Source organism: Mesoplodon bidens (assembly GCF_964165515.1).
Source record: "Mesoplodon bidens genome assembly, chromosome: 8".
Taxonomy (NCBI): Eukaryota; Metazoa; Chordata; class Mammalia; order Artiodactyla; family Ziphiidae; genus Mesoplodon; species Mesoplodon bidens.
Window position 1 is genome coordinate 6,498,396 of NC_138165.1, and position 27,512 is coordinate 6,525,907.

General features: G+C 46.6%; 1 protein-coding gene across 3 annotated transcripts in view; it reads left to right on the forward strand.

The window, feature by feature from the left end:
• Positions 1–27,512, forward strand: part of CLASP1 (cytoplasmic linker associated protein 1) — a 268,761-nt gene that overhangs the window by 88,892 nt on the left and 152,357 nt on the right. For all 3 annotated transcript variants that reach the window (XM_081241674.1, XM_081241676.1, XM_081241675.1), the window contains 5 exons: positions 331–434; positions 1,236–1,327; positions 3,541–3,616; positions 11,310–11,407; positions 26,899–26,966. In XM_081241674.1, coding sequence (XP_081097800.1) covers positions 331–434; positions 1,236–1,327; positions 3,541–3,616; positions 11,310–11,407; positions 26,899–26,966 — 438 coding nt within the window. The remainder of the gene's footprint in view (positions 1–330; positions 435–1,235; positions 1,328–3,540; positions 3,617–11,309; positions 11,408–26,898; positions 26,967–27,512) is intronic.

Sequence of the window (27,512 nt, forward strand, 5' to 3'; positions counted from 1 at the left end):
TGACTCTTTCCTGCCAAGGTCTTCCATCGACATCCATGTTAATAGCATTTCAGCAGCTTAAAAACATGCTGGAAGCTGCCTAGAGGAAGGTGGGGTAAGGAAGAAGACAAACAGTGTGTCCATGCAAAGGATTTCTGCAGATTCGCCTGGTAGCTCCCGTGGATGGATTTGAGCAGGAAGGGTAGAATTACAGGGGTTGGTGGGTTTAGAGTGATGTGCATCATTTAGGCCAGGATTTCGAAATATCTTGTTAATTGAAATATCCACAGTTGGTGACCGCAGGCCACCAGAATAGGTTTTCATTTGATCCGTTTGCATTTTAATTTCCAGTGCTGCCGAGCTTGATAGACAGACTGGGCGACGCTAAAGACTCTGTGAGGGAGCAAGACCAGGCCCTGCTGCTGAAGATCATGGATCAGGCTGCTAACCCCCAGGTGAGGCGGGGCCGGGCGGGGGCCGGGCGGGGGCGGGGCGCTCCTCCCGCAGCACGCCAGGGGGTTTCAGAGGAATACTTTCATGGCGTCTCACCTGGCCCCTCCTCCCCCCATAGGATCTTTAAACAATAAACAGCAGAAGGTATACCTTTGAATAAGTTAGTGGACTTAACACGGGTAACGAGTGCTTGGTTTGATCCATTAGAGTTGAGCTCATTTGCATAACTGACTGCGCGTCTCTGAAAAGATGCAGCTGTGGTGTCCTGGCACTCAGAGGCCTGGCTGCAGCCCTGGTCCCTGTCTGCTGGTGAGCTGGGGCTGCCGGGACGGACAGACAGGGGTCCAGCTGTCCATTGTTGCGGGGTGGGGCGACGGGGCAGAGAGGCATCAGGAAAAGCCTTCCCAGGAAAGGTAAAGCCTGCATTGGCCTGAAAAGCTGAGCAGGTGTTTGGCTTGTGGATGGGGTGGGCACAGCTGTTCAAGCTGAGAGAGCAGTGTCAGTATGTGACCTTGGGCCTCATTTTCCTCACCCATAAAATGGGGACAGTTTCACCTCCCTTTCAGGGTTGTCGGGAGAATTAAACGCAATTGTATAAAGAAATGTGTTTTGACCGTTTTTAACTTGATATACGAGCATAAGTTACCATTTTCCAGCAAGCTCTTGGGGGTGCAAAATGAGCTGGTGGAGGTGGGGAGGGCTTTGGCACCTGTTGCGACGTGGGCCCCGCGTTAGACAGGGCTGCAGAAGCTGCCCTCTCTCCTCTTACCCCCCCCCCCCGCCCCCGTCCTCTGCGCCTGCAGTACGTGTGGGACCGGATGCTGGGAGGCTTCAAGCACAAGAACTTCCGTACCCGGGAAGGCACGTGTCTCTGCCTGGTCGCCACACTCAACACGTAAGTCTGGTGGGGCCTCAGGGTGTCCTCGGCTGAGCTTTTGTATCTGTAACTGTTAATTCTGAAATCATCACGAATCTACAGGAAGTTGTAGGGAAACGTCCTGGGAGGTGCTGCGCACCCACCTGTCGTCTTGCGTGTCTGTAGTGCAGGGTCCAGACCAGGAAGCTGGTGTAGATATGATCCACAGAGCTTGTTCAGGTTCTTCCAGGACGCACGCGTGTCGTGTGTGCATAGCTCTCACGGGTGCAGCTCTGGGTAACTCACTGCCATGTTCAAGGTGCAGACCCGTACGTCGCCCCAGGCGCCCCAATGCTGCCACTCATGTGCTCTCCAGCTCTGCGATTTCGTTATTTTATGAATGGAATCACACAGAATGTGACCGTTTGAGATTGACCTTTTTTTCCCCCTCTCAGCGTTATTCCCTTGAGATTGCATATATGTTGTTGCCTGAACAGTAGTTTGTTCCTTTCTATTGATGAGTAGAATTCCCTGGTATAGACGTATCATAGTGTGTTTAACAGTTCACCCGTTGAAGGACATTTGAATATTTCCAGTTTTTGGTTATTTCAAATAATGCTGTTGTGAACACACATGTACCAGTTTCTGCATGAACAGAAGTTTTCATTTCTCTTGGGTCAGTGCCCAAGAGTGCAATTGCTGGGTCATTTGGTAGATTCATCTCTACTTTTTTTTTTTCTTTTTTTTTTTGCGGTACACGGGCCTCTCACTGTTGTGGCCTCTCCCGTTGCGGAGCACAGGCTCCGGATGCGCAGGCTCAGCGGCCATGGCTCACGGGCCCAGCCGCTCCGCAGCATGTGGGATCTTCCCGGACCGGGGCACGAACCTGTGTCCCCTGCATTGGCAGGCGGACTCTCAACCACTGCACCACCAGAGAAGTCCCATCTTAACTTTTAAGAGAAACTGCCAAACTATTTTCCAGAGTTGTCTGTATCATTTTGCATTCCCACCAACAGTGTATGAATGATTCAGTTTCTTCATTTCCTTGCTAGCATTGAATGTTACCACTGTCTTTAATTTTAACCATTTTGATATGCGTGTAGTGCTGTGTCATTGCGGTTTTAATTTGTGTTTCCCTAATGACTGTTGATGTTGAACATTTTTTTAAGTGCTTATTTGTAGGAGAGCCTTTTTTAAAATTAAAAATTACAAATCACCTTTTCTGATTACGAAAGTAATACTGTGTATATCACAGAAAATTTACATAAAGAAGAAAATGATTATTGTCTATAATTCTGCCATCTTCAGATAATTACTGTTAACATGTAGCATTTTGTTCCAGCCTTTAGAGTTTTATTATTTTTAAAAACAAAATGGAGATTGTAACGTTTATATTACCTTATAAGTTTTTCTCTCTTAATGTGCTAGACTTTTCGGGACCATTAAATTTGGTCTCTGAAGCTTTTTTTTTTTTTTTTTTGGCTGCACCACGTGGCATGCAGGATCTTAGTTCCCCAGCCAGGGATCGAACCCTGTGCCGCCTGCACTGGAAGCACGGAGTATTAACCACTGGACTGCCAGGGAAGTCCCTGGTCTCTGAAGCTTTTAAAAAATGTTTCTAGCCTTTGCTTACTGTAGTTCCACATCTAAGAATTTGTCCTAAGAGAGTACTCAGGAAGGAATCAGGGAGAGTCCTGTTGACAAAGGGTGTATGTGACAGCGTTTAGTTTATGGCAGTGAACAGCTGGAGATAGCTGAGCTGTCCTCCAGCAGGGCAGCATTCAGGTGGCGTTCTCTCAGCCGTTTATTGCAGTCTGTCTTCAAGGGGTTATTAACTGAACGTCTGGTGTGGCAGAGAGCCGCACAGCAGGGCGATTAGGAGAGGACCCCGGGAGCCTGCCGGGTGGCTGAGTGCACTGAGTTGGCCAGAGTAGGGGCCACCGCGTGACGCATGGCAGTGTCAAGACGACAGGACCCCACGTGGGCGAGGCTGCGGCCGCGGCCTGGCAGCGAAGGGCTGGACCAGGTGGAGGGACCCCGAGCCGGGGGGAGGCACTCACAGTTTAGAACTGTGCGGAGGGGCCGTGCGGGTGTGCATTTAGTTTGGAAGCAGAGGGGGAAGGGTCAGGGGCGAGCCTTGGTGGGAGGTGGCGATGCGCCCGGGGAGGGAGGGAAGGAAGGGGTGAGAGGGCGGAGAGGCAGCGAGCTTTCCTCTCTTCCCACCAACAGTAAAGCACTGCTTTTGTTTTCAGCTCTGGAGCACATACCTTAACACTAAGCAAGATCGTGCCACATATATGTAACCTGCTCGGAGATCCAAACAGCCAGGTGAGTGTATTTAGTGAGAAAGAGAAATCATTGGCTGTAGACAGTGAGGGTGCATTTTGGTTCTGGGTGGGACTTTATTTCTCTCTCTAGAGCTCCGGGTGTTGGTTGAGGTGATGGGCGTTAGTGCCCAGTAGCATTTATCAGCGTCTTTGGTGGATGGGGGCCCGCTTTGCCCTCTCCTCCACGTTGGGATGGGCCCTCACTAGCCTGTAAAGTGATGTCATCAGACCAGCCTCCAAGAGAAGGTCACTCTGGTCACCATCTCTGCAGCTAGAGGGGTGGGCGTGGGGAGGGAGCGATGCTGATGGCGGAGCAGTGGCCCCCTTCTGGGGTGGGAGAGGTGGGCCGGATAGGGCCTGTGGGGGCCTCTCGGAGGTGACAGAGAGGGCCCATGTTTTGTTTTGGGCGGTGGCCACATTGGTGCATGTAACTGTGGAAACGCTTCAGACTGACCTGTGCATGTTATTTTATGTAAAGTAAAACAAAACCCAAAAACGTCAAAGCACCCCTTCCCTGGTGTCAGGGTCGGTGGGTGGGGCTTTGCTGAGCAGTGAGCAGGCAGCCCGGGCCCCGGAAGTGCCACTTCTCTCCCAGGTCAGTTCTGGTTATCACCCAGAGCCCTGTTTGTCATGTTGGCTCACACACCTGGTTAGATGAGGGGCTGGAAATAGGAACAGTAACTCACAAAAGAAACGTACACCTGCCCGTTGGACGGCATGGGATCGGAGTGCGCAGGTGCACTGGTAGGTGGCTGTTCAGTAGGAAACACCGCGGTGCTGTGTGGCCCCCGGTGCTCTGGATCCGGCAGATCTGTGGACGCCTGGAGGGTTGGCGGCCCCCCTCCCCGCGCAGTGTTCAGGGGCCGACGGTACGTGGTGGGCAGCGCCTCACTGTCCGTCTTGACTGGCGGCGGCTACAGTGCCCTCCGCAGACGACTCTGCCCTGCCTCCAGCGCCCCCAGCTCAGCCCCGAGGGCCCTCGGGTCGCAGAACCTCCCGTGCCCGCATCCTTTCTCCCTCTGCATCTCTGCCCTTGATCCCGGCTGTGTCTCCCGCTTCCTCTTTGGTGCCCTGCTGCGCTCCTCTTCCCGTCGCCGGCCGCTCCTCCGCTTCTCGCTCGCCGCCGGCCTGTGTCCCTGCTCTCCCTCACCTGCACCCACTTGCTTCTTTCCGTGCATCCTCTATCCAGCCTTCACTGAAAGTATCTGGCGTTGGAAATTTGAGTTTTAGATATTTTTATTTCCTGGATCATACTTTATGTTCAGCATCAATTTGAAAATAACTGAAGCTACTTTGTTTTTTTTATTTTTTATTTATTTATTTATTTTTTTAATTTGCGGTACGCGGGCCTCTCACTGTTGTGGCCTCTCCCGTTGCGGAGAACAGGCTCCGGACCCGCAGGCTCAGCGGCCATGGCTCACGGGCCCAGCCGCTCCGCGGCATGTGGGATCTTCCCGGACCGGGGCACGAACCCCTGTCCCCTGAATCGGCAGGCAGACTCTCAACCACTGCGCCACCAGGGAAGCCCCTGCTACTTTGTATTTTTTAATTTTTTGGCCACGCTGCGGCATGCGGGCTCTTAGTTCCCGGACCGGAGACCGAACCTGCACCCCCTGCATTGGAAGCGTGGAGTCCTAACCACTGGGCCGCCAGGGAAGTCCCTAACTGAAGCTACTTTTAAAAAAGATTCTGAATTACCAGATGGACTATTTTGCCTTTTTGCCCCCTTAACGTCTTGTCTCCACTTTGTTTTCTGTGGAAAAAAGTCCCTCATGGGGGTCACTCCTTGAGGCTGTCACTGCTACCACGTGGCCCTTCGGTAGAGCAGGAGAGCCAGCTGGGCTGGTCGAGGCTCTTTCTTCCTCACTCGGGTGCCTGCACTGGCCTGACAGGCGATGTGAGCATCCCCGCCGGCCTCAGAGAGGCAGCGTGCCGGGGTGCACGAGGCCGGGCTCAGTGGGCGGCTGTCAGCCGTCCGGGTTGGCAGCGCCTGTAGCCAGTTTCCCACACTGAGCATCCGCGGAGTCCTTAGGAGTGTTTACCGGCACGTGTGCGCGTGTGTGCAGACACAGACACGCGGGCCTCACCTCCCCGCACCCGGGGGCTCCACGCCCGCTCCTCTGATGCTGAATGACCCACTTAATCATCCCTCCTTCCAGGGTGCGTGTGTATGTCGCGTGTGCTTGTGCTCCTGACTTTATTTTCATTTTCTCGTCAGTCTTTCCTGCTGGTCTCTGAACCTTGAGGGTCAGGACTACCCCTGTCTCCTCTTGATCGTCCCAGGACTGCCTTCCAGTGGCCTTAGGACTGAGGAGACTCCCCATGGCTGCTTGAGCGGTGTTCCCCTCTTAGCCATGGATGCCTCAGGCCGGAGAGGACGGTTGTGTGTGTTGCTGGTGGTGTCACTGCACTGGGCCCCTGACCTTGTGGTCGGCTTCCAGCTCTCAGTCCTCTGTGGGGGTGAGAGAGAGAGAGAGAGAGAGAGAGAGAGAGTGTGTGTGTGTGTGTGTGTGTTGAGCCCAACAAACACTCCTGCCCCAGAGGCTGTGAGTCCTTTGATACTGGTCTGAGTGCAGAGTGACTCAGCTTCTCAGAGCGGGCGCCCATGCCCAGGCTTTGTGCGGCTCAGGATGCTTTTGGCCGCTGAAAGTAACTCAAAATCCAACTCAGAATCACCAGAGCAGCGGGGGACATGCATCATCCCGCGTATGGGGGGGGCCCGAGGTAGGGAGGCCACAGGGCCTGTTATCGGCTCAGTGATGCCCCCAGGACTGCGCGTCCCGCTCCACGTCTGCTGGGCTGCCCACCCCCTGGGCTTTGTCCTCCGCAGCTCTGCTCGCGGGCCCTGCGTGGTACAGCCCAGCTGCACGCGTGTCCCGCGTGCCTGGCAGATGAAAGCCTGGTGCTCCTGTGTGCCTCTCCTGTTTTCAGCTTTTCTAGATTGGAAGGTTCAAATGTAGGTAGAAGTGACGTACAGCATCCCCTCGGGCCCGTCCTCTGGCCTCAGCAGCGGACCAGACGAGGCCAGTTTACTTTCATCTTTTTCCCTCCCCCACCCCATTGTTTGGAAGCAAAATGTAGATTATTTTGAAGGAAATCTTAGACATTGGTTCATTTAATTCTTAAATACTCTAAAGGGTAAGGGCTCTCCACCCCACCAAGCCCCCCACATAAACTTAACACCATTATCACCTCCTGTCCCTCAAGAATGCCTGATTCTCTCATATCATTAAGCGCCCAGTCCATGTGCACGTTTCCCGGAGTGTCCCTGCGTTTACCCTCTTTCGCAGAGTGGACGGGCATCTTCCGGAAGCTTTGCTTAGGTTCTCTGTCGTATCTCATTGTGAGAGCCGCATCCCGTGCTGCGGTGTTAGCCCGTTGTCAGGGAAGGGACCAGGGTTATGGGGTGGATTTACACTCGGGAGACTTTACCTCCCGAGCCGAGAACAGGGCCAGGGAGGACGGGGCCGGGGCATCCGAGACACGTGCTCGATGGGGAGCCTCTTTGTCAGATAAGGAGAACTCCAGTTCTGCCTGCAGACCTCTGACTTCATAGCTGCTCAGCTGGCCTAGGGCAGGCAGCGGTCGCCTCCGCAGGGCCTCCCCCCGCTGCCTGCCATCTGTTTTGCTGAGGAGTTTGATCCGCATCTTCAGAGTCTAGAAGCATCTCGGGGTGTCTGAGGGGCCGGCGCTGATCTCAGAGCTCTCCGCAGCTGGCCCTGTGCTGGCTGGCTGGCTGGGCTTAGGGGGGTAGGGGCAGGGGAAGGAAGCCCCCGCAGAGGGTTTGACTGGCACCTGAGGAGTGGGCGGGTCTGAGACATCCTCTCTGTGGGCCGGTGGCTGCGGGGGCAGGGTGGCTTTGGCCTCGAGTGGGTTTCCGGGTGCCCTCCCTGTCCCTGGGGGTGAATTTCCCCCTGGAGTTTCCACTGTGTAGGGAGCCCGTTCCTGGTTCCCACATTGGGGTGCAGCGTGGTGCAGTGAGGTGACCGTGGACCTCGGCAGGTGGCCAGCCCGCCAGGCTCCGCCCTCCTCTGTGTCACAGTCAGCAGTGGCCCGGTGAGCGAGGTCGTAGATTTGAAGGCCTCAGGCTCTCTAAAGCCTTCGGCCAGGGCCCGGCAGATGGAGCTTAATGTACGGGGCCCTGGTCTTTTGCTGTCCTGGTGGCCTGAGCTCTTGGGGTCCTTTGCGTGGCGAGCCTGCGGGTGGGCAGAAGCGCGTGGGGCCCCCGTGGCGGCCTGTGGGGGGAGCACTGCATGGTCCCTTCAGCCTGAACCGACTTGCTTTGAGGGGACGCCCCTTCTCAGTTGGGCTGCGATACTTTGTAGTGCCACAGACAATCCGTCTTCTGTGATTCTTGACTCAAGGGTCGTTTACACCCTCAGATGCTCCCTGGCCCTATAGCTTTCTAAGCCTGAGGAATAGCTATGTAAAGGCTAAGGTTGCTGGTCTGAGAGATGGAGATAATACCAGTTCCACAGGCCACTGTGTTGAGTGCTTTATGCCTATAAACACGGGGCACAAACCGCTGGCCTGTGTCTGTGCACATACACGTGTCTGCAGGATGACTTCATTTCACGCGTGGAGTTTGGGTTTGCGAGTTGACCTTTGGGAGGTGCGTTTCTGAGTTTCCGCAGAAGAGTGGAGGTAGGGCAGAGCCGTACCTGTGCCCCACGGCTACATGTTGGCGGCCGCCTGCCCGAGGCTGGGCATCCCCCTTCCCCCGCCAGCGGGTCCCGGGCCGGGGCCATTGGTCATCGTGCACCCACCCTGCTCCACGCATCATGTTACCTGCCTGGGCCGTGTAGCGCCCCCACTTTGGCGCGTAATAGGCAGTCAAACATTTGTTGAATTGAATCCATTTTTTTTCTTTCCATTATTATTATTTTTTTTTTTTTTGCGGTACGCGGGCCTCTCACTGCTGTGGCCTCTCCCGTTGCGGAGCACAGGCTCCAGACGCGCAGGCTCAGTGGCCATGGCTCATGGGCCCAGCCGCTCCGCGGCACGTGGGATCTTCCCGGACCGGGGCACGAACCCGTGTCCCCTGCATCGGCAGGCGGACTCGCAACCACTGCGCCACCAGGGAAGCCCTCTTTCCATTATTTTTTTTAACCTCAAAGCAGCCTTCCACTTACGAAGGAGAAAACGGAGACTAAAAGAGTTTAAAACACAGCATTGTAAAGCAGTTTTACTCCAGTAAGGATGTATAAGTGAATGGATGGATGAAAGAGTTTAAAGGCTTTGTCCGAAGTTATGCAGCCTCTAAATGGCCAAGTAAGTCCTCAGGCCTACTTTGACTCTAAGGCTAGTAATTTTATTAATTGATTGGATGAATGAATGAAAGATTCTTTAAATTCTATAGGGCTTTACAATTTCAAAAGCTTCACACATGATTTCATATAATCTCATAATAACCCCATTTCTCCTACCCCAATATTGCCCCTCCCCGCTTCCCTCTCCCCACTGGCAACCACTACTTTGTTCTCTATATATGGGAGTCTCGCTCTTTTTTGTTTTATTCACTAGTTTGTTGTGTTGTTTAGATTCCACATATAAGCGATATGTTACAGTGTTTGTCTTTCTCTGTCTGACTTATTTCACTTAGAAGGCTAGTCATTTCTCCACTAAGTCCCTTAAACTCTTCATAGCTCAGACTTTGTAAGTAGCAGACAGGGTATCGATTGCTCTTTAAAGGGGGTCCCCAGTGTGATCTGCTCTGACTCTGCGCAGACGTCATCACTAGAAAGTAAGCAGCGGCGATGCACTTGTCACTGATCCTCGAGACAGGGCATTGACTGCTTTTATAAGATGTGCATGTTTCAATATGGAAATGTTTCCTAACATCAGAAATTATTTCCTTTCCAAAATAAACTGGTAATCTCTGTTAGTCAGCTCAGGCTGCCGTAACAAAATACCATAGACTGGGAGGCTTAAACCACGGAAGTTTGTCTCTCGCGGTTCTGGAGGTGGGCAGTCCCGGAACAGGGTGTCGGCGTGGCCGCACTCCACTGAGGGTTCTCGTCCTGGGTAGCAGACACATGGAGCTGCCTGGCGTCTCTCTTATAAAGACGCCTCTCCTGTTATTATCAGGACCCACTCTTAGGACCTCATTTTACCTTAAATACCTTCTCTACAGGCCTATCTCTAACTGCCATCATCAACATATGAATTGTTTCCCGGGCTGGTGGGTCACACACACAGTTTGGTGCATAGCATCAGGTTTTGGGTGAGAAGTAATAAGAACCTAGAATTTGCCTTTTTCTATCACAAGGGGGAAAATTGTAAAAATTACCTATCGTATACCACTGTTACCTCAAAGGGTAACTTGGCAGTGTTCAGAGCTGTAAACTGTTTGTACCCCTGCTTCTTTCCTCTCTGTTTCTTTGATTTCATTGCTTGAGACCAAATCTGCAGTCGTGGTTGCTCTCTTGTCTTTGCTGGCTCGCCTCCCCTCGGCACCCCTGGGCACCCCACAGTCTGGCCTTGAGTCCATTGGATTTAAAAACTTTTTTTCTTCCCACCTTCGTATTGGCAAAATTTTAGACCTATAGAAAAATGGAAAGGGTAGTACAGTGAACACCCATATTTACCATTTAACTTTTGTCACATTTGTCTTATATCTCAACGTGTATACACACATGTGTACACACACACACACACACACACACACACACAGAAATAGACCTTTTTTCTTGAACCATTCGGAAGTATCTAGCACACGATCTTTTTACTCCTAGGTACTTCAGTGTGTGTCTGCTAACAACAGGGATATTTTTGTGTAATCACATGTTTTCACATCCAAGAAATTTAACATTGATACAACTGTAATGTTTGGTGTACACACAGCCCACATTCAAAGTTCCCTGTTCTGTTTTTTTTTAAGTCCATTCTGTCTCTCGAGCCTTCCATATCGCGACCTTTCTTTTCCTGTCTGTGTTTGGCCAGCCCGCTGCCTTGCTCTTCCCGAAGCGTATGCCTTGCTTCTCTGCTTTCATGCCTCTGCGCAGGCTGCTGACCTTGTTTGGAGCCTGTCTCATTCCGTCTTTCCCGGGTAAAATGCTGTGTTTCTAACTACATTTTACGTGGTTCCTTCCTCTTCCATAAACTGTTTCTTGGTATCCCCTGGTGTGCTGTCTTCCTTCCCTAAACCATGTGAGCTCTTTGTACTCTCTTGTATAACATTTATTACTTCCTGCCCTGTGTTAAATGTAGACTTTATGGACTTTTTTTCCCATCTCCCTTTTAGAGCTATGAGCTTCTTGAACGCAGTCTCCATGTAGCCTCTACCATCCTTTTTTGTTGCTCCCTAAGTATTTGCTTATTTGACCTACATCCAGAATGCTTTACATGGTGTTTTATTTTTAGAATAATTCATTTATTTGTAGTGTTTTCTATTTTGGAAAGGTGGTCTGGTTTCCAGACATTGTCTTAAAGGACGGAAAGAACTAAGGGGTGTGGACTTCAGCAGGTACCTAGGGATGGGGTCTGAATTTTTTCCTCCTCTTTGGAACGGTGCCCACAGAGTCAAAGCTGTCACACACAGCTGTGTCTAGTCCCATGCCCCTTAAGGGTTGTGTTTAGAATCGCGCTGGTGAGTGGGTGATAAACTTGGGGTGTTGTATAGCCTGTTGTGTCCGCAGCAGGAAGTGCTGGGGAATGACACAGAGCAGCTGTAAGATCTCTTCTTTTACATCTAGGTTCGAGATGCAGCAATAAACAGCTTAGTGGAAATTTACAGACATGTAGGAGAACGTGTGAGGGCAGATCTCAGTAAGAAAGGATTGCCACAGTCCCGGTGAGTTCAGACTTTTTTCCTTTCTTCTGCTCTTTCCCCCTGTACTCCCTCTCAGTTAACATCTTGGTTTGCACTGCTTATTTTGTTGTGGTAATTTGACTGAAAGAATATATGGTGAGAGGATCGGTGGATGGAGATCTCACCCAGATCACGTGTCAGGGGCCCCCTTTCATTCCACTTGCTCAAAAGTCAGACTTTCTCACCCAGACGTCCAGGCACGTCCTCTGCCACATACCGATTTTAGAAGCATATTTAAAAGTGTTTGGTGTTGGAAGATTCAGCATTCTCTCGGTTCATACGGTTCTACATTTTGTATACGCACGACACCTAGTATACTAGGGGCTTGGAAAATATTTGTTTGAATGAAGCCTTTACAGGATGAGTCTGGATAGAAATATATAAGTAATAATTCTGGAAAGCATCTTTGAAATGATAGCTTTCTGGTCAGGAATGCCAGTGTCAATGTCCAAGTCTGCAGTGCAAGGAGATCAGTGTCTTATCACATCCAGGACAACTTGAGTCCACAGATGTTTCTGTCGTAGTCAAAATTTTAAAAAATAATGAAAAATCACTCATCAATGATTTTACCTACGACGGAGAAATCTTACACCAAATGAATTCTAAGCCTTTTTGCCCCTCAGTTCCATTGTGGGAGAAAGTGATGGGAAAATCCTGGGAAGTTAGGCCTGGATGGGACTCACCGAGCAGCTTGTCTGGCCTGTCACTGTGTCCACGGGGACAGCAGAGGCCCGGTGGCAGGAAGTGGCTGGAGAGATCACCCAGCTAGCAAGTCAGGGCTCAGCCTGAAGTCCTGTTCTTCATTGTCTCCACCCCGTTCCACAAAAGAGCTTACGGACTCTTGGGCATCTCGATGTGGGACGGAATGTTGAAATATACAGGAGCCGTCTGCCGTGATGCCCCTCAGCCACGTGTGACGGAAGTGGGCCACTGAACTGCTCCAGGCAGTCGGGGTGCCTGGAGCACCTGGGGGGGGCATCTTTCTTTGTTGAGAGTCACATCTGACCCCAGTGTTGCTCTCACCATGGCCCCTGTAATTTTTCTTTTTTTTAAGCACTACAAGACTTTATAATGGTGCTGGAAATAGTCCATGCTAGCAGACAGTGTGATCCATGCACCCTGGGGGGCGGTCGGCAGGGAGTGTGGCCGAGACCACCCGGTTATACCGAGAGCCTTTCCGTAGCACAGAGGCAGCAGAGGAGACTACAGCGGCTTCACGTGTGTTTTACACGAGGCAGTGTGTGAGAACAGGGGGTTTAAGTCCTGTATTTCATGAACCTCAGCCTTCCGGTCTTTGAATAGATGGTGAGAACACGGAGGAGGGAGCCGCACTGCGAAGTACTGACCGGGCTGGTAGGGAAAGCTGGAGCGTGCAGATGAGCGGGAGAGCAGCGGCGGCTGTGGGCGTGGCTAGGTGGTGATGACGTCACCAGCGTTGTCGGGGAAGCAGCGAGACCCTCCCCTGCTTCCGCACGGCACCACCGCGCCGTACGACCGGCCCCGTCTTCCCCGTGGGATTCGGGGGTCGTGTCCGACGGTCGCTGTAGCAGCCGGCGACGGGGAGGTGACGTGCTGAAACTGAGATCTAAAGAGATGAGCACAGGAGGCAGCTCACTCTGCGGGCCTGCTTGCAGGGGCGGCCCGGGCTGCGGCCTGGGAGCTTAGATGTGGGGTCTTCCACCATTACCACAGAGTGGGCTGGGGGTGGGGTGGGGGTCTCTTGCTGCAGCCCGGCCTGGGCGTGGCTGCCCGCCTGCTTTCCTGCGGGGGTCTGGCGATTGCGGAGCCTTAGGCAGGGGGTGCCTGGGTGACCAGAGCCCGTAAACCCTGCCCTCAGACTCAGCGAGCTCTCCCAGTGGCCGGCGTTCCACCTGCGGCGTCACAGCTTGTGGCTGGGGAATTCAGTGTGTGACTCTAGTGGGAAGCTGGCTCGGGTTTCTGTGGACTTCACCCCGCACGCCCTTTCTCTTTGCTGATTTTCCTTGTGCGCTTTTACCGTAATGATCACAAATGGGAGTGTGACTCTGTGCTGAGGCCTGTGAGTCCTCCTGGTGAATCATGAAACCTGGGGTAGTCTTGGGGACCCCTCCACGGAGATTGGTTCAGGTAAGGCCCTGCGCGGAGCTAGGGTTAGAACCTTCTCTTCCAGATTCCCAGTCATGTGGTTTCTTTCCCCCCATCAGCCCCCCACCCCCTTTTAAAAAGGAAATATTATATAAATATTAAAAAGAAGCTACAGAAGAGATAGAGCCTCTGTGAACAGGAATGAGAGTTTCCATTATCTCATGTTACCTAAAATCCTTCCTAAAAATTCTGGGCCGAAAGGAGAGGGGGAGCCTAGGGAAATGGACCCACATCTTTTACAGCCATTATTGTAAAAATCTGGCAGACACACAGTGCTTGGAGAACTAGGCTGTTAGTTCTTTAAAAACTGTAGTGAAAGGATTGGAAACTTCATGTTTCTTTGTGTTTATGACAAGACAATCACGTGGGATCTCACACTGTGAGGGCCAGAGGCTCCGGCCCCACCTTAATTTGGTTGGGGACTGTGTCCAGATGAAACAAGACATGGAAAGAATCTCCTACCGTTGTTTGGGAAATTCAGTATCTGCTATGTGTGGCTCCAAGTGGCTGACTGGAATACTTGAATATTCTAGATTTCTTTTACGTCATTACAGGGTTTTTTTGTTACTTTGTGAGAGCATAGGGGTGTCTTCAGCTTGGCAAGATTCCATAGCACTAACAAAGCATCGTGGAATTTGCTTAATGTTTTCTAAAAGTTGCGTTTAGTCCTGCAATAAAAACGTTATCGTCTTCTGAGTTTGTTCATTGAGTGAGTGCTATATTTGAGAAGAAGATTAATTGAATCTCTAGGAAATACGTGATGAAAAAGAATGCCTTCCTAATGTCAGCTACCTGACTTGGGGAATAAGAGTAATGATCTGATTTTGGCCGTAGTTTTCCTTCCCCATTTCACAGTTGGGAAGAGAGACTCGTACGCTCTCAGCTTCACTTTGGAGGAGCTGGAATCATGCTTTGGGGCCACGTGTTCAGTAGTTATTGGAGTATTTCATCTGCTGGCTAAAGTCACGTTCCTCCCGAGAAGGGAGTTGGAGACGTTCAGCCCAGTCTTCATTTTAGGAGGTGTCTCCCCTCCGTGGGGTGTCAGCACAGCTGAGCTGTGGACTTCATCAGCGTAGAATTTGGCCATTTTCCATTGTTTCACACGTATTGTTTTCACGGTTCACACACGTGATGTGTTCAGAAAACAAGTACTACAGGATTCACTTCTAGCTGTCCGTTGTACGAGGCCATACGCTGTAGGATATTTGTGAGGTGTGCTTGGACCTAAGGAAAGCGTCAGTAGGTGCCCTGTCACTCGCTACCCAAGGCTTCGCTTCACAGACGGATGCTGTCAGCCTGCGTGCACGCTCACTGTCACCCCACTGTACGTGCCAGAACATATTTCCACTCCATATGGTGTATTTTAGTTTGCGAAGCTTTGGTAAAAAGATCACTGGTGTTAACTTTCTTCTGGAACCATCACCTGGGAACCAAGCTCCTGAAACAGCAGCAGCTTGAAATCTGATGATAGTTTAAGGTAGAACAGAAGATAGAACGGAAGCGTGTCAGTGGATGCGTTGTAACTATTTGTTAAACTTTTCTTTCCTGTGAACCTACAGTTTTGAATAGCTCTCATAATATTTGTTCATAAAAACTGTATAAACGTTCACTAGCCATTATTATCTCATGATTGTATTGTTAAGGGGAGAATTGAGGCTTTCTTATTTTTAATTTGCTTGCTGAAGCTTTGGTGTTATAGGGAGGGCCCAGGGCAAAAGCAGATGAGAAATGTGCTCTGTAATACCCCCTCTCATTTTTAAATTTTGTTTTCTGTCATTCATACAGAGAGAGCTGACTAGGTTTACAAGATACATTGAAACAAGGCAGTTCCTTCTCTCTCCTGCCGTTTTTCCTTAGAGGCAAACACCGTCAGCTGTTTGTACTGACCATGTTGTATCTGTTGCTGTGCCTCTAAATACTGTGCATGCGCTGCTGTTTCTTAGTTTTGTGTCAATCTAAGAATTTTACTTCCCATTACGGAGGGTGAACTTCAGCTCTCGTTCCTCGCACCCTCCCTCAGGTGCGCTTACCGTCTCCTCGTCCACCAAATGGAGTCCCGTCTTCATTTTGATGAGGACGATATTTAGTTTATTATTCTCTGTCTGTGTAGGCTGTTCACAGCTCCCTGTTTATGTTTGGTGAACTGTGGCGACTTTACCGTCTCTCCCCACCCCCCGTGCACCCTGTTTCCCTGGGTTAGTGTCTCGCCTTCATGTGCATAGTTGTCTGCATGCTCCTCTTGCACCAGTGCCGTCTACCCACTGACGTACGAGTCAGGTCCGTCTCCTTGAGCCTGCCCTTGCAGTCCACAGCAGCCGCCTCCGCTGCCTCTCGCTTACGTTGTCATCCTCCAGGGACCGCACTGCACCTTTCTCTGCAGGCGCACCTGCTGTTTCTTGGAGACGACGTCCTGCTTGGTTTTGTCCTTCATCGTAGTGGTGCGTATCCTCCAGTAGCTTTCTGAGAAAAGATGTGGAGGAGGAACGTTTCTTGAGTCTGAGAATATTTTTATTCTATCTTGGTACTGATGGTTTGTCAGGGTTTAGAGATCTAGGTTGGAAGTCCTTTTTTTCCCCCAGAGTGTTGAAGTTCATGCCCCCCGCTCCCCTGCTTGTGTCCCAGCTTTCAGTGTTTCTAGTGAGAACCCAAAGTCATTCTGATTCTTTATTGTATGTCGGTAACTTCGGTTCTCTTTGTCCTCACCGTTTGTCTGAAGCTTTATGATGATGGGTCTTACATGAGACTCTTTTCATGTCTTATTGTGTACTTGGAGGGCCTTTCAGGCTGGAACCCCATGCTGTCTAGATCTGGGCAAGTTTCTTTAAAACTATAATGACCGCTTGGACTAGTTGGTCTTCTGATTCTCTTATTTTTCTCTCCCATTTATAGCTTCACAGTTTTGCCCTGTGAGTAATGCTCCTGTGAAAATGGTGCCCAAATATCTGTCCCATCCCTTGCTTTCAGTTCTTCTGGGTGTAAGCTTTCTGAGGAACCACCATTTTGTCCTGCAGCTGCTGCACCATTCTGCATTCCTGTCTGCAGTACACATCCTGCCAACAATTGTTATCTCCTGTTTTGCTTTGTTTTGTTTTGGTAAATAGCCATCCTAATGAGTTTCTCATTGTGTTTTTGATCCTCATGGAATCTTTGTGGGACCTTTGTTGAAAATCAGCTGACCACTAATATAAAGGTTTCTTGGGAATTCCCTGGCGGTCCAGTGTTTCAGAGAGCCTAGGTTCAATACCTGCTCAGGGAACAAAAATCCCATAAGCCACGCGGGGTGGCCAAAAAAATTTCTTTCTGTAATCTCAGTTCTATTCCATTGGTCTGTATGCCTGTCCTTCTACTGGTAGCACACTGTCTTGGTTAATTTAACTTTGTAGTCACTTTCGAAATCCACGTTTGCTCTTTTAAAGATTGTTTTGGCTGTTCTGGGTGCCTTTCGTGTCCATGTGAATTTTATGATGTGTTTGTCAATTTCTGCAAAAAAAGGACAGCTGGGATTTTGGTAGGAACTGAATCTGTAATGAGTTTGGGGAATATTGCCATCTTAACACATTGCCTTCCTGTCCATGAACGTGGAATGTCTTTCCATTTTCAAAAGTCTTTAATTACTTTCAGCAATTGCTTAGTAGTGTCCAGTGGACAAGTCTTAAACTTCCTTTGTTAAATTAATTCCTATGTTATTTTCTTTTGGTGCTATTGTAAGCAGAATTTTAAAATTTCAATTTCAGATGGTTCATTGTTAACGTAGGGAAATACAATTGATTTTTTTGTATTGATCTTGAATCCTGCAACCTTGCTGAACTCCCTGGTTCTAATGGTTTTGCCGTGGACTTCTTAGGATTTTTAAATACAAGATATGTCGTCTGCCAGTAGAGAGAGTTTATTTCTTCCTTTCCAATCTAGGTGCCTTTTATTCCTCTTTTTTTTGCCTAAAAGCCCTGGCTGGAACTTCCAGTAAGATGTTGAATAGAAGTGCTGAGAGGGGACAGCATTGTCCTGTCCTGATCTTAGAAGAAAAGCTTTCAATCTCACACCATATTTTATAATGTTAGCTTTGGGTTTTTTTCTGTATGACTTTATGAGGTTGATAAAATTTTATTCCTAGTTTCTTGAGTGTTTCTATCATGAAAGGATGTTGGATTTTTTCAAATACTTTTTCCACATCTACCGAGATGATTATGTAACTTTGTTTTTTATTCTATTGATATGTTGTATTATATTAATTGATTTTCAGATATTAAACCAACTCTGCATTCCTAGGACGAATCTCACTTGGTTATGGTGTACAACTCTTTTTATTTCTGCTGGATTCATAAGGAGTATTATCGGTCTGTACTTTTATTGTGATGACTTTTCTGGTTTTGTTGTTACTGTAATATTAGCCTCATAGAAAGCATTCCCTCCTCTTCTATTTTTTAGGGGTATATATATATATTTCTTTAATTAGTAGACTTTTTTTTTTTTGCGGTACGCGGGCCTCTCACTGCTGTGGCCTCTCCCGTTGCGGAGCACAGGCTCCGGACACGCAGGCTCAGCGGCCATGGCTCACGGGCCCAGCCGCTCCGCGGCATGTGGGATCCTCCCGGACCGGGGCACAAACCCGTGTGTCCCCTGCATCGGCAGGCGGACTCTCAACCACTGCGCCACCAGGGAAGCCCTAGTAGACTTATTTTTTAGAGCAGTTTTTGTTTTATAGAAAAACTGACTGGAAAGGACAAGCGAGTTCCCTTATTCTGTCCTCCCTGCCCACAGTTTCTCCCATTCTTGTCTCTGTTTTGAAAGAGTTTGTGAAGGATTGGTGCTAATTCTTTTTTAAACATTTGTTAGAATTCACCAAAGGTGAAGCCATTTGGGCCTGGGCTTTGCTTTAAGGATGCGGTTTTGATTCCTGAATTCAATTTCTTCACTTGTTATAGGTCTATTCAGATTTTGTTTCTTCCTGTGTCAGTTTTGGTAGTTTGTGTCTGTCCAGGAATGTGTCCATTTTATCCAAGTTAACTAATTTTTCACATACTGTTGTTCATAGTGTTCTCTTGTGATCCTTTTTATTTTTGTAAGGGCAGTAGTAATGTGCATTCTTTCATATTTTTATTTCAGTCATTTGAGTCTTCTTTCTTCTGATCTCTCTAGCTAAACGTTTCTCAAATTTGTTGATCAAAGAACTGACTTTTGGTTTGTCGATTTTCTCTATTGTTTCTCTCTTCCCTGTTTCATATATTTCTACTCTAATCTTTGTTATTTCCTTCCTTTTGCTTGATTTGCTTTGCTTTTTTTTTTCTCTCAGTTTTTTAAGGTGAAGGTTAAGTTATTGATTTGAGATCTTTGTTTTAATATAGGCATTTGTTTGGCTGCATTTCATAAGTTTTGGTATGCTGTGCTTTCTTTTTTGAAGTGAAGTTGATGTACAATGTTACGTAAGTTACAGGTGTACAAAACAGTGATTCACAATTTTTAAAGGTTCTACACCATTTATAGTTATTATAAAATACTGGCTATATTTCCTTTGTTGTATGATATATCTTTATAGCTTATTTTATACCTAATAGTTTGTACCTCTTAATGCCCCTTTATTGCCCCTCTGCCTTTCCTCTTCCCACTGATAACCACTAGTTTGTTCTCTATATCTGTGAGTCTGTTTGTTTGTTATATTCACTAGTTTGCTTTTTTTTTAGATTCCACATATAAGTGATATCCTACAGCATTTGTCTTTCTCTGTCTGACTTATTTCACTTGGTATGTTGTACTTTCATTTTCATTCATCTCAAAGTAGTATCTACTTTCCCTTTTATTTTCATCTTTGACCTGTTATTAGGGCTGTTTTGTTAAATACCTACATTATTTGTAACTTTCGCATTTCTATTTGTTATTCATTTCTAATTTTATCCTATTGTGGTCACAGATCATAATTTCTGTGTTCTGTGGTTTTGGTTCTTTGAAGTTTATTGGGGCTTGTTTTATGGCCCAACGTGTGGTCTGTCCTGGAGAATGTTCCATGTGCACTTGAGAAGAATCTGTACTTGAAATGTGCAATACTGAAGTCTTCTGTTAATACGGATGGATTGCCTAGCTCTCTCTTCAGTTCTGTCACTTTTTGTTTCATGTATTTTGGGGCTCTGTTCTTAGGTGCCTATAATTATGTCTTTCTGATACCTTGATCCTTTTATCACTGTACAAATGTCCTTCTTTGTCAGTGGTAGCAATGTTTGTCTTGAAGTCTATACTGTCTGATATTACTATAGACACCCTAGGTCTGTTTTGAACCCTGTTTGCATGGATTATCTTTTTACATCCTTTTACTTTCAACCTTTGTGTCTTTGTGTCTAAAATGAATCTCTCGTAGATAGCATGTAGTTGGGTCTTGTTTGTTTATTCAGCCTGAAAATCTTTGCCATTTAATTGAAGTGTTTAATCCATTCATATTTAATGTAGTACTGATAAGGTAGACTTTATTTCTGCTATTTTATTTTGCTCTTTGTGTTCTGTATGTCATGACTTTTTTGTTCCCCTATGCTTTCATTACTGCCTTATTTTGTAATAAATAGATATTTGCTAGTATGCCAGTTTAATCTTCTTGCTGTTTGTTTTATGGAATTATTAGTGTGTTTGTTCTGGGGATTTCAATTAACCTCTTAAATTTAGCAGTCTAGTTTGAATTATTATTCTTAATTTTAGTATTAAAAACTTTACTCTTTGGGCTTCCCTGGTGGCGCAGTGGTAGAGAGCCCGCCTGCTGATGCAAGGGACACGGGTTCATGCCCCGGTCCGGGAGGATCCCACATGCCGCAGGGCGGCTGGGCCCGTGAGCCATGGCTGCTGAGCCTGCACGTCCGGAGCCTGTGCTCCGCAACGGGAGAGGCCACAGCAGTGAGAGGCCCGCATACCGCAAAAAGAAAAAAAAAAAGCAAAACAAAATCTTTACTCCTACATAGCCCTATTTTCTCCCCTCCTCTCTGTTGCTATTCTTGTTATACAGATTACACCTTTGTACATTATAAGGTAGCCAACATACAGTTTTATAATTATTGCTTTATGCAGTGTCCTTTTAAGTCATGTAGGACCAGTGAAGAGTTAACAACAAAAAAATAACATTTGTACTATCGTTTATGTTTACCTGTGTTTTACATTTACCTTTGTAGTTTTTCATCACCTCTTGTGATGTGTGGGGGATTGGTTCCAGGACCCCCTGTGGATGCCAAAAATCCATGGATGCTTGAGTCTCTTATATAAAATGGTGTAGTATTTGCATATAACTTATCCTCTTGTATGCTTTAAATCATCTCTAGGTTACTTAAAATACCTAAACACAATATAAATCCTATGTAAATAGTTGCTGGCATGTGACAAATTCAAGTTTTCTTTTTTGGAGCTTTCTAAAATTAAAAAAAATCTTTTTGGTCCACGGCTGGTTGAATCTCCAGATGTGGAACCCCCGAATATGGAAGGCTGACTGAACTTTTACTGGTGTTCTTTATGTCTTCATGTGGATTTGAACTCTTGTACTGTGTTCTTTCATTTCAATTCAGAGTCTTATTTTATTTTTTGCTTATCAAGAAATGTCCTAAATTCTCCTTCATTCCCCCCACCCCCCATGCCCTGAGTCTGCACTTTATTATATTGGTAGGAGGGCTTCATGTAAAGACTGAAGTGTCTTTGGTCCAGAGAGGATTCTCTGCTTCATTTTTGAAGGGTGGTTTTGTTGGATATAGAATTCTTGGTTGAGATTTTTAGTTTCAGGACTTTGAATATATTATCCCACAGCTGCCTGGCCTCCATTGTTTTTTGTTTTTTGGGTTTAACATCTTTATTGGAGTATAATTGCTTTACAATGGTGTGTTAGTTTCTGCTTTATAACAAAGTGAATCAGCTATGCATATACATAGATCCCCATATCTCCTCCCTCTTGCATCTCCCTCCCACGCTCCCTATCCCACCCCTCTAGGTCATCACAAAGCACTGAGCTGATCTCCATGTGCTATGCGGCTGCTTCCCACTAGCTATCTATTTTACATTTGCCTCCATGTTTTTAATGAAAAATCAGTTACTAATCTTATTGGGGAGCCCTTGTACGTGATGAATGGCTTGTCTATTGTTGTTTTCAAGGTGTTCTCTTTGTCTTTTCTTTTAATCCTTTGCTTATTATGTGTCTAGGTTAGGATCTCTAAGTTTATCCCATTGGGAGTTTGTTGAGCTTCATGAATTTAGAATGTTTTCGGTCATTATTTCTTCACATATTCTTTCTGTCCTTTTTCCTTTCCCCTCTCCTTCTGGGATTCCCATTAAGTGTATGTTGGTATAGTAAGAAGATAATCTCTGAGGCTCTGTTTATTTATTTATTTATTTATTTATTTATTTTTCCTGTTCATTTTTCTTCTGTTTCTCAGACATGATAGTGTCAATTGACTCATCTGCAAGTTTGCTGCTGCTTTTTCTCCCAAATCACTGAAATCACTGTTGAGCCTCTTTAATGAATTTTTATTTTTATTTTTTTTAAATATTTATTTATTTATTTTTTGGCTGTGTTGGATCTTCGTTGCTGCGTGTGGGCTTTTTCTAGTTGCAACTAGCAGGGGCTACTCTGTTGCGGTGCGCAGGCTTCTCGTTGCGGTGGCTTCTCTTGTTGCAGAGCACGGGCTCTAGGCGCGCAGGCTTCAGTAGTTGTGGCACATGGCCTTCAGTAGTTGTGGCTCGTGGGCTGTAGAGCGCAGGCTCAGTAGTTGTGGTGCATGGGCTTAGTTGCTCCGTGGCACGTGGGATCTTCCCGGACCAGGGCTCGAACCCGTGTCCCCTGCATTGGCAGGCATATTCTTAACCACTGCGCCACCAGGGAAGCCCTGAGTTTTTAATTTTAGTTGTTTATAAATGTTTAATTTCATTTCGAGAATTTCTGTATGATTCTCATGTTTTTTATCTCTTCATTGATATTGTCTATTTGGTGAGACCTTGGTTGTTATATTTTCTTTAGTTCTTTAGACATAATTTCCTTTATTTCTTTAAACATATTAATAATGGTTGATTTCAAGTATTCATCTAGTTAGTCCTTTAAGGATAGTTTCTGTGACTGATCTTTTCCCCCGTGGATGGGCCATGTTTACTTGTTTCTTTATGTGTCTCATAATTTTTTGTTGAAACTGATTAGTTAAAATTATGTGTTGTGGCAACTTTGGAAATCACATTCTTCACCCCTCCCCAGGCTTGCTGTTGTTGGTGTTTATTGTTTTTGTTGCTCATTGCTTGTTTAGTGACTTATCTGAACTAATGCTGTAAAGTCTGTATTTTTTGGTTGTGTGTGGTTACTATAGTCATCTGTGCTTGGTTAGGTTAGCGTTCAGCTGATGATTGAACAGCGGTTTCCTTCAGTGCCTTTGCTGAAGGCTCTGTATTGTTGGGACGTGCTTTCAGTGTTCTGGCAGGCAGTTTATTTTTTTATTTTTTTTTGCATTTTTTTAAAATTAGTTTCTGCTTTATAACAAAGTGAATCAGTTATACATATACATCTGTTCCCATATCCCTTCCCTCTTGCGTCTCTGGCAGGCAGTTTATATGTTCCTGCCTTTATGTCTCTTTACCGCCTGCTTGTGCAGAATCTCACAGTCAGCCAGAGGTGAGATGTTAGTGCCTTGGGTCATTCTCAGGCATGCACACAGCCTTGTCCATATATGTGATCTTCTAGATTCCCAGGAATGTGTCAGAGCTTTTCAAAGTTTCCTGAGAACATCTCGTCCTCCAGTTTTTCCTTATAAGTTTTTTGGTCAGTTTCTTTGCCCCGGCGGTTACTGCTGTGTTAAATAGTCATTGTGGATTCTTTTTGACTGTGGCCTCAGGGAAAAGGGTCTCACACTGAGCATGCTCTGAGTGAGGTGCGATAAAGACAAGCCCTGTGAATGGGGGCTCAGGGATATGCCAGGCAGGTCAGATAATGACAGTTCTCTGGGAATGGGGATTCTTAGGGGCTCCAGACTTGTTCAACTTTTTCTAGTGGTTGTGAGGCTGTTGGTTTTCAGCCTGAGTTGAGATGGAAATAGGGCACTTGCAGAGCAATGGAAAACTTACTGTTCTTACCAAGATTCAGCCTTTTTGCTTGAAGAATGCTCGGATTGTTGCAAGCCTTTGTTTAATTTCCAGTTTTGGAAAACTTGATTTTGCCAGATTTTGCTGATGTTTTCTTTCTTTGGAGGAACAAATTTTCAGAGGTCCTTACGGTGCCATTTTGAAGGGCTGCTCCCCGTGTGCTTTTTTTTTTTTTTTTTTAAGAATTGTGTTGCATTCTTTAAAAAAAAAAATATATATATATATATATATATATATATATTTATTTATTTATTTATTTATGACTGTGTTGGGCTTCGTTTCTGTGCGAGGGCCTTCTCCAGCTGGGGCAAGCGGGGGCCACTCTTCGTCGCGGTGCACGGGCCTCTCACTATTGCTGCCTCTCTTGTTGCAGAGCACGGGCTCCAGACGCACAGGATCAGCAGTTGTGGCTCACGGGCCTAGCCGCTCCGCGGCATGTGGGATCCTCCCAGACCAGGGCTCAAACCTGTGTCCCCCGCCCTGGCAGGCAGACTCTCAACCACTGTGCCACCAGGGAAGCCCCCTGTGTGCTTTTATAATTATAATATTTTCTCATCTCTTTGGAAATATAAATAATATATTAAAAACTGTTCGTAGTCTCTTCTCTAAATTGGGATTTGGGGGTATGTGTGTGTTCCTTTTGGTCTCTCTTTTTCATATTACAAGCTTTGCTCATATAGTTTATAATCCTTGGTACCTGCTCATATTTAAGAGTAGTGGACTGAAAAGCCAAATATAAACTCTGTAGAGCTGGAGCTTGTTTACTATGAGATTACTAGTATTTGCTTTTAGGAAGTTATTTTAAACTTACGTTATAAAATATTCTAGGAAGGCGTAATTGGATCTAAATCTTACAGTAAAATAAACACCAGTTGCATTGAAGAGTTGAAAATAAAATTTAAATTCAGAAAAATCAGAGTGAAGAAATTCACTACCTAGTGAAGAAATTTATTTTATATCTGAGATCCAAAGATTTAAAATTTAAATTGTGCAAAAAAATTGGTGGCTTCATAGGGCTAATCATTAATTATGTATTCAACGTCTTTGAACCTGTAAAACTCACCCTTTCAGACTTGTGCAAGTTGGTAGGTCCTGGGAGAGGCATTTTGTATTGCTGTGCTCAGGGCTAGGAGACAGAAGACATCCCCAAGGGAGGTTTTGTTGCTCTTGGACTGTCATAAAGCCAGGCTCCTGCGATCCGGAGGTGGTCATCTGGACAGGAGCCATTGTCTAGGCAGCTATTGAGGCAGGAGCTGGAAAGCAGCGGGGAAGCACGCCTGCCTGAAGTAATTCTGAATTACGGGGCAGGTGCCAACAACAGTAACCATCTTAGCCTTCCCATACCTCGTTGTTTGGGCCTACCGGTTGTGGGTCCTGTGGCCGTGGTGAGGAGACCCTACCTGTGAGCTACAGAGAACCTACAGGTGCTTCCACAGTTGCCATCGATAATGGTGAATGCTCTCCCAGGAACGGAGGAAATACTCGCCCCTCCTAGTGATTTCAGGGACAACCAGCTGGAGGTGCCCTTTGTCCCCGATGTGCAGCCTCGCAGACATGCTCACGTCAGAGGGTGTGGCTATGATGCAATAAAGTGGTAACTTGGAAAGGGCAGGCCCTGGCAACCTGTGTAGGGATACTATTTATGAGCTTGTTAAGCCAGTGGGGATCTTTGTTACTTATAAAAGGGCAGGTGATGGAAACATCATAAGAACTTGGTTCTAAGGCATCTTTCCAGATTTTTAGTAACCACAGGAGTCGCAAGTGAGCAATAGTTTTACTCATCTGGTCCTGGGATGACAAATAGAACTTTAACTCAGTTCCGACTTTGATTCATTGGTCGTAGCTGCCTGGAGCGGTTTTGGGAAGGATTCTGAGGCTACATCTGGACTTAGATGGAAAGATGGGTTGAAAAGATCAATATCCACCGTGGGACGGGAAGCGGGAGGGGCCGTGTTATAAGGCTGGTTCATCCTCTTCACTTACCTCGTGTTTGCTTATGAGTATTTTTGGCTCCCTTGTTTCTTAGAACGTCACAGTCTAAGTAGAATAGAATGAAGTAGAGGTAAGTAGGCGCTCTAGAGGGTGGGGCCTTCCCACACTCAGCATCTAGCTAGCTCACTGCTGGCTCAGCCAATGAACGAGTGCATGAGCTGAGACCAGAGTGTGTGAACTACCTAGTTTTCCACCTTGCGTGCGGGGGCGGGACCAGGCACCAGCCTTCTCATTTGGTGATGTCACCCTCCTGCATGACGTGATGTGTGGTGTACACAGAATAGCAAAGATAATACAGGTTCCATTCCTACACCCAAGGGGCTTCCATCCTGGTTGGAAAGGAAATCAAACATGTTTGAAACAATTAGAGCTTGTGTGACAGGCTGGTTTGTAAGAAAGTGCTAACGTTTCTAGTCTAGTCCTGGAAATGGGTGGCGTAGGTTTCAATGCAAAAGTGCGTGACTTTGGAATCTCAGCCTTTAGGCTTATTCCAATATATCTGTGTTTCGCTCGGAAAGCCTCTTTTTTCTTGACTTTTCCTACAAGGTAAACCCCACCCCCAACGCCAATTTTCCTCTCATTTTTGGTGTCCCTAGGATGGAATATTTGGTGGTTAAGGAGTTTTGCTTCTTTTAAAATGTCATGGTGAAAATGATCCACTAATAGAAAATGCATGTCATGCAGATTTTTAAGCTAAAGATTATCCAGTCACATTTGCTTCTAGAGAAATTATTTACAGCACTTTTAAAATAAGCAAAAGTCACAAAAAAGCCTTTGTACTGTAATATCAATGCATTTTGAAAATCTTTGTCCTGAGTAATCAGCAGTCTGTGCTTAGACAGAATATAGGAGAAATAAACACTTTTCATGATGCGTACATTCTGTATAGAGACGTCAGTCAGTTTAGTATAATGTCTGAGAGCCTGGCCTCTGGGTTCTTACTCTCAGGGCTGGCATCTCCACCCTGACCAGGTGTGTTACGTTAAGTAAGGGGGTTTTGATTTCCTCGTCTGTAATATGGGGGTACGGATAACCCCTTATACAGCTGTTACAAGAATCAAAGGAGATTTTTCAGGTAGAGCTTAGGTCGGTGCTTGGCTTGTAATAAGCAGGTGCTCACTCACTTTTGGCTATTGATAATGCTGTTAGCATAGCTACTGTTGTTAGATGGGTCTGTTATCAATGAGTGATACTCACCTTCAGTGTATGATTGTAAATATGTTAATGTAACTGTAATATGCTTAATAGTTTGTGTAATATATATATATATTTTTTTCATACAGGTTGAATGTAATTTTTACAAAATTTGATGAAGTCCAAAAATCTGGAAACATGATACAGTCTGCAAATGGTGAGTAGAAAAAGCAACCATTCTACTTTTGCTTCTTCACTTCCACTTTTAGCATAAGTATTACTTACACTATATACTATTTCTGAATAGCTGAATTTGATACCTTGATAGGAGTTTCTAGGTCTCAAGATTTAACCTCCATTTACCCACTTTCCCAAGCTCGAAACTATGGCGCTGTCATTGACTTTCTTTTATAACCTACACTGAATCCATCAGCTAATCCTGTTGCCTTTATTTTTAAAAATACATCTAGAATCCCAAAGATTCCCCGTGTAACTGCTCCTGTCCTCCTAGTACAAGCCATCACGGTGTTTTGCCTGCACTCCTGATTTTATTCTCTCCCCACACCTAAAGTCTGTTTTTCACTCAGCAGCCAGACTGATCCCTTTAGAATGTAGCGCAAGTAACGTTAATCCCTTGTTCATCAGAATCCTCCAGAGGTTTCCCAGCGCAGTGACTCACAGTGCCCACTGGGCCCTGCCTGACCTGCGGTAGTCCCTATTCTGAGGTCATCTTCCATTGTTCTTCCTGAAAGTTCTCTTGGCT